A 7,338-nucleotide genomic window follows, 5' to 3' on the forward strand; every position below is an offset into this window, starting at 1 on the left:
AGTCCATGGGAGACCAGCTTCCTTCCTCAGGGGCAAAGGAGAATACCATGACAGAAGAGTGTGGCAGGGGGAAACAGCTCACATGGTGAACAGAAGGACATAGATGTCTCCACTTGCCAGATACAAATATGTACACCGTAGCCACACCCCAATTCCCACCTCCTCCAGAAACACCCTAAAACTATAGTTACCATTCAGTTAATCCCTACAAAGGGATTAATTCACCGATTGGGTTAAGACTCTCACAATCCAATCATTTCTCTTCTGAACCTTCTTGCATTGTCTCGCTTGTGAGCTTTTGGGGGACACCTCACATTCAAACCATAACAACAACATATGGCTAGCAGGTCTGAAAAACAAATCTATGTGTTTTATCCTATTCTATCCAACTACATTGCCTGTCTCATTGTAGAGTAAGAGAACACACTTCTGAAAGAACCTGAAATCTTCCATGCAGAAGACGAGCTGGTGATATTGACTTTGCCCCAAAACATCCTTATATGTTTCCAATGAAGCATAATTGTGAAGAATACTGCATAACAACCTCAATGCCTGCAGCCCTCCTCTATACCTGAATGTTCTCTTTGATCCTGTTCTCATTGAAACTCTTGGCCGGAACTACAACCCCACATTGCAGCTGGTAGCGGAGGGCAATCAGGGCTGGGGATCGCTTGTGCTTTTTTGCCAAGGCACCAAGAACTGGGTCGTCCAAGAGAACTGGGGAGCTCTGGTCAACCCTGGAAGGAAAGACAGAGGTGCTTAAGTGCTGAGGCCCAGTTAGTTAGGAGGTTTCATTTGTTTCTCTTTTTTGGAGGGTGCAGTTTACTGTGGATTGACTCCAAAGGTATTCTACCATTGATCCATATGCCTAATCCTGTTTCACCTCCCAAATCATTGGGTTTACAGGAAAGCACCACTGGACCCACTCACAAAACAGGTCTGTTGGGACCACTCCAAATAGGGATCCTCAAATTCAGTCCCTGGAGCAGCAGCATTAGTGTCTTATGGGATTTTCTCAGAAATGAAAAATTTTCCCTCTACCAGAATCAATTGAGAGTTATATTGTAAAAACTGAGTCTTGCAGGACTAAGTGTAGTTCATAAACAGTAGCATTTTAGGTAAATTCCCTCAAGCTCTCATTACCATCGTTTTTCTCGTTGAGTTCCCAGAGCACCAAAAGCCACCAGAACAATGTCTTTTGATTTGCAGAAGTCCAGCAGTTTCTTCTGATTGTGATAAACATGACATTCTACCTGCAGTGGACAAGATAGAAGGTTTCTGAGTCTAGTAAATGCTAACGTTAATATGAAAAGAAAATGTTTTTTAAAAAGCTAACTTAAAAAAAAAATGGAAACCTGGACTTCTAATTGTGCCAGAAATAAAAAATTTGGTCAAAGACTCATGAGGACATGTTTGGAAGACATTTGATAGATATTCTGCATGTGACATTGGATAAATTTGTTCATCAAAACCAATAAAACCAGATTCCAGAACTCAGGGAGCTTAGAATAATTCCCCCTAACCATGGTCTCTAAGACCAAGATCCAGTTAAAACCAGTCAGTGTAGGACAAAGTGACACTGACTGGAAAATCCCCTTCTACAGGGCAAGAACATGCACAATGGAGATTTGGAATTCTGAGGCAACCCCACTGTCAGTCAACAGTCAAGAGATGAAACTAGGTGGGACTCTGAAATCTTCCATGTGACTCCCAATAAAACTGGCAAGGAGGATGGGAATTACATCCCTCTCCTCTCTGTGAAGACTCGCTCTCATCTTTGAGAGTTTCATCTTTTACCTTTTCTTACTCTAATAAATTCATTCTTGCAACACTGAGCCATATGTTTAAATTTTTTCTACTGTAATGCAAACCCAGTAATGAGGACTCCACTGCCAAGGTGTTGATTTGTCATAAGGAATTCAAATCCAACTCCTAACTGACAGAAAATGGAAATCTAAAAACAAGTTAACTCATATGATAAGTTTTAAAAAAATCCTAGTTCAATATTATGTGAAAATGTTCCGGGTGAACATTCTATGTGAAAAGAACTTAAGAAACATGATAGGAAAAAAAAAAACATGTAAACCAAAGTTGCATTCTGGAAAAGGGAAGAACTATAAAAGATATTTCAGAAAACCATGGGAAATTTGAATGTAGATTGCATTTAGATGATGTGAGAGACTTACTATTAACTTTAGATATAATAATGAAAATGTGCTATGTGAGAGATCATCTTCATTCCTAGGAGATATTCTCTGAAGTTTCTAAAAGTGAATAGTCTAGTGTATAATTGACCTTGAAGAGATTTAGATATTACACATAAGTACGCTGATAAACCCACAGAAATAAACATTTTACAGTGAACTCATATGTCAAAAATATTAGATAAAAATTAAAAAATATGGATGTCCTGTGCCATGTTCTCACATTTTCTGTTTAAAAAATTTCATGATTAAAAAATTGGGGTAAAATTAATACTAAAATTATTTTCTATTTTTTAACATTGATATTAGAAATTTATACTGATCAATCAACTTACATGAAATTTATGAATTTTATATGGTCTGTTTTCCAACCAAAGACCAATAATCCATGACTGAAAGTTGTGAAATAATAAGTGAGAGGACAGAAACATGTACAGAATACATGTGATGGCACAGTTGATTTGGTATCAGAAAACATGGAAGAAAGCAGGTAAGAATGGCTCAGGCATGATGTCAACTGTATATTCTAAATGCTAACGTTAATATGAAAATAGATTTCATCCACTTCAGTACCATCATTAACAAGTTCATTCCTCCCAGGCCTTTAACTTTCACAAGCTCTGATTTACTTTTGCTATATATATATGCCTCTGGATTCATGAACCTAAATAAGAAATAACAAGGACTCAGGCACCCAACATCCACACAGAGCCTGTTCACTGATCTCCTAGGTTCACTCTTTTCTTGCTCACTGCCTATTCCTATGTACTAACCTTCTTTCCTACACACAGTTCCCCCCACAGCACATTCACCCATCCAGGATCTGGTCATCCTTCATTGCTCAAGGATAAGCGCACCTTGCCCCTGAAGTCAGATAAACAACCACCCTCCTTGATCACCTGATTCTTCCATAACCTGGGCACTAAGCTCTTCCCCTCATTTTCACTAAGGATTCACCCAGCACAGGTACAATTGAGAATCCTCCACACCCTCCAAGATAGTGGCACTAAATCTAGACTCTTCTGTTCAACAAATATGAATGAACAGAAGGACAGGACCAATGGACACCTGACAGTGATACAGAAACAAGGAAGTGTTATAAGAGATGGCAGTGAGGCTCAGGGCTCTCACCTGGTTGCAGACAGGCTTATACTTGAGGCCTGGTTTATTCAGGATCATCTCCAGCTGCCTGCGGTTAAAGTTGGACACCCCGATGGACCTGGCCAATCCTGCGTCCTTGCACTTCTCCATGGCCTTGGGAGGAAGGGGTTGGGAAGAGGCATTTGTACAATGGACTATGTCAATATAAAGGCAAGATAGAACTGTTAAGAGGAGCACTGTCAAGAAATGACAACAAAGCTGATGAATTGATTATGAAGAGGAGAAAAATGGTAAAGATTATATGGGAAGGTGTTGAGAGCCAGTAAAAGAATTCCTCTGTGTCCTCTTCAGGCATCAGACATGACTGCACATGGAGGCAGGAGGGTTGTGTCCTCATTGTCATCAGTCCTCCTCCTCTATTTCTCTCCGTTACATACCAGGAATGTGTTCCTCCCCACCACCCTAGCAAAAATCCTCTTTTAAACATGATGATTTCTAGATCCATAATTACAGAAGCTGGCATGAACTGTCACCTTCTTGGCTTCCTGTGGGGTCACTCCTTCAGGCACTCACCTCCCATGTGGCACAGAGATCCACTGAGTCATATAGTATTTTTCCATTTTCATCTTTTGGGTAAAGCTCTTCCCCTGGCTGAAACAGAAGTGATCATAACAGTAACTTTGCTGAATTCATATGTCCACATACAGTAATGCTGCTAGGTATATCCAGGGGGAGGGACACTAATCCTTCTTGAAATAAGTAAAGCATCACTCTATATTCATCTGTTTATAAAGTGTTTACATGTGAATGTGTAAGGAATACCTTTCAGTGCTTAGCTTCCTATATTCTTCTCTTACATCAAATTATCTATATGTTCAACTTTACATACATCTATGTATATCTATATTACATATAGGTAATTACATATATATACTTATATTTATAATTCTATATGATTTTCTTAATCATCTAATGAGGTCTCATAGTTGGCTCATGTTACATTTCCTGACCCTATATTTTGTCCTGGGGAAAAGTCTTTCACTGGGAAATTCAGAGGATGCATGGGCTTGTTCTTCAGCAATAATGGATTTCAGTGATGACACAAGATAAACAGTTTCTTTATCTACCTGAACACATGTGGGTGTAAGTAAGTATACCAAAGATCGTCAATCAAGTTTCAATTCAAGATTTGATGTTGGAAGATGGAGAGACCCTCTCTAATATTAATGACCATGGTATTTGAACTGCCCCAAAGTCGTATGAACCACCAGTGCAAAAGGCTGAGACCAAAACTAAGCAAACTTCCATATCTAGACATAATGAATGAATTAACTGAGATGTCTCTGAAGATTACATCTAATCATGAATTTAGACATAATTCGGACTTTCTATAATTCATATAAATTATTTACATAATTTTATAATTGAAGCTAAATTCAACCATCCATGGTAATGATGGTCATGCTGACTGCTGAAATTAAATAGGTTTGATGATGTAAATTTCCTACCTTCATCGCAGTCGGGATATGAATAAGATAGAGATCAACATAGTCAAAATGAAGTTTCTTCAGTGATCTTTTCAAAAAAGATTGGACCAGCTCTGGCCGATGAAAAGTGGACCATAGCTACAGAGATTAAAGAAAGGAAACATAGTTTGGATATTTGTTTAACTCCATATTAAGATATTTATTTGTCATTTGCTTGGAAACTTGAGATCACAAGAATGATATCTCTTTAAGTCTTTGGTTCTACCAATCTGACCAGTTCATGTGAACTGGATTATATTTTCAGTTATTATTTGTAAAACATTTGAACTATGGAAGGAATTAATCAAGAGATATATATTTTTAGCAAACAATAACGTATTTAATATCTGAATAGTGATTCATAGAGATTGCAAAGCTATTGTTAGTGTATCTCATCCATTCATTTCATTAGATAAGAATAAATATTTTTTGTTTACAGGAGTGAAAGAAACACATTTTGAATATTTAATATGTGTGAGACACAAATCAAGATACTTTAGCTGGATCTTCTTTTGTACCCATGGAACTGTCCTACATTGTTTTTTGATAATGACAAATGTAAAAGTAGATATTCAGAATGATAAGAAATTTTACAAAATCACCCAGGAGATAATGAATCCAGAATCTGGTCATAACTCTATCTCATTCTACAAACAATACAAAGCCATAGAGCTGAAGGGAGAATCAGAAAAGTAAAGAACTTTAAAGTTATACATTTGTAGACAGCAAACAGGAATTTATAATACATCTCTGTTTTTGATACAGGATCTTATATGTGAATAAACATTGTAAAAATAATCACATTCCAACAACTGATCACCTAACATAATTTCACTTCTTTACATCATATTGCAGTAATTTTTACACTGTATACACAATACCTTGGAAGTATATAATATGTCTTCTCTCTTCACAGTGCCATCTGCAATCTCGCTTCTAATGGCCAGTCCTACCTCCTCTTCTACTTGGTATGCATAAGCACAATCAATATGGCAGAACCCAGCTTCTATTGCTATTTTGGTGGCCTCTGTGGTCTTACTCTTAGAAACCTAGAGGAATAACCAGAAGGTTTTGTTTTGTTTTGTTTTGTTTTGTTTTTTGGAGAATCATACTATAAGAAATAACTCACCATGAGAAAAGTGAACAGTTCATTAGATTGGAAGAAATTTTAAATTCCAATGTTGCCTTCAGACTACTTAATAATGTGATAAGGGGATGGTACCCTGAACTTTGAGGGCCCACTTTTCTCCTATATAAAAAAAGTAGCCAAAGAGCAATTCTGAATGTAATGAGCAGAAGCAGTGTTCTCACAAAAGCCAACTTTGCCCATGCTTTGGGTTAGTTCAGTATTGACTCCAAACCAATTTTGTCTGTTTTTCCTAGTTAATTACAGGAGTCTGGCATCCAGGAAGCCTCTTCAGACACAGAAATCCTAATCCAGTGGCATCACAGGACCCCAGGAGCAACTCAAGTTCATTGAGTTTCTGGAAGGACTCAGAAGACACAGCATACAGGAATAACCATGTTATAATTTATGTGATGAAGTCACTAAGTACAGTTAATGCCAGTGAATAGTTCATGGAATGACTATAGAAGAAATACTGTGCAAGATTCTATAAATCTTCTCCCAAAGATGAAACACAGAATATACTAAATTCCCCCATGGTGAATTTTGAAACCACATGGGAAATATCTGTGCAAGAAAAGCTATTGAGATAATTTTCTAAGGTTTTTCAGTGGGACTGATTAAATTGACACCCTATGCTAGGACACAACACAATTCCAGTCTCCTAGAGAAAGGTAGATATATCATTCTAAAAAGTGGGGGGATAGTAAAATGCCAATTCCCTGAATGTCCATTTCTGTTCCCCAAATCCTGGCCAATTATGAAATAATGAGAGCAAGCCTGGCCCTGTACATCCAGATATGTATTATCTTTTTTTTTTTTTTTTTAGTAGCAGGGATTGAACTCAGGGACATTTGACCACTGACCACACATCCCCAGCCCTATTTTGTATTTTATTTAGAGACAGGGTCTTATTGCACTGCTTAGTGCCTTGCTGAGTTGCTAAGCCTGGCTTTCAACTCACTATCTTCCTGTCTCAGCCTTCTGCGACACTGGGATTACAGGCATGTGCCACTGTGCTCAGCCCAATAAATATTATCTTAAAGGACCCTGACTTTCTCTTATGTACATCGGAAATGAGGGCAAGATAATGTTACCTGTGGAAAGATTCTTTTTCCATGTATTCCAGGAGAGTGGTTCCTTGGCTTGTTGTTCACATAAGCAAATAAAGTAAGATACTGCTGAGGATGTTACTGCTTCTGCAGCCTAACATACAATACTGCTCTGTTGAACCTCTTGAAAGGGAGAAAATCCTTGCAACCCACATTGGAGGTAAGTCATTAATTTCAAGAGTATATAAAGATCAAAAATTTCCACACTAAAAAACCAAATAGCCCAATCAATAAAGGAGTAAAGGAACACAATAGACACTTCTCAAAGG

At 37.7% G+C, this 7,338-nt stretch overlaps 1 protein-coding gene across 1 annotated transcript; it reads right to left on the reverse strand.

Annotated features, from left to right (window-relative positions):
- Positions 1-240: 240 nt before the first annotated feature.
- LOC107134177 (aldo-keto reductase family 1 member C1-like) lies at positions 241-5,880 on the reverse strand (the record flags this gene model as incomplete). The annotated part of the gene is made up of 6 exons (XM_015476299.2): positions 241-737; positions 1,144-1,253; positions 3,336-3,458; positions 3,879-3,956; positions 4,814-4,930; positions 5,713-5,880. Coding segments are annotated over 6 exons (768 nt in total), but the record flags the coding sequence as incomplete, so codon positions are not given.
- Between the last annotated feature and the right edge of the window lie 1,458 nt (positions 5,881-7,338).

The sequence above is a fragment of the Marmota marmota genome, unplaced genomic scaffold, assembly GCF_001458135.2.
Source record: "Marmota marmota marmota unplaced genomic scaffold, marMar, whole genome shotgun sequence".
Taxonomy (NCBI): Eukaryota; Metazoa; Chordata; class Mammalia; order Rodentia; family Sciuridae; genus Marmota; species Marmota marmota.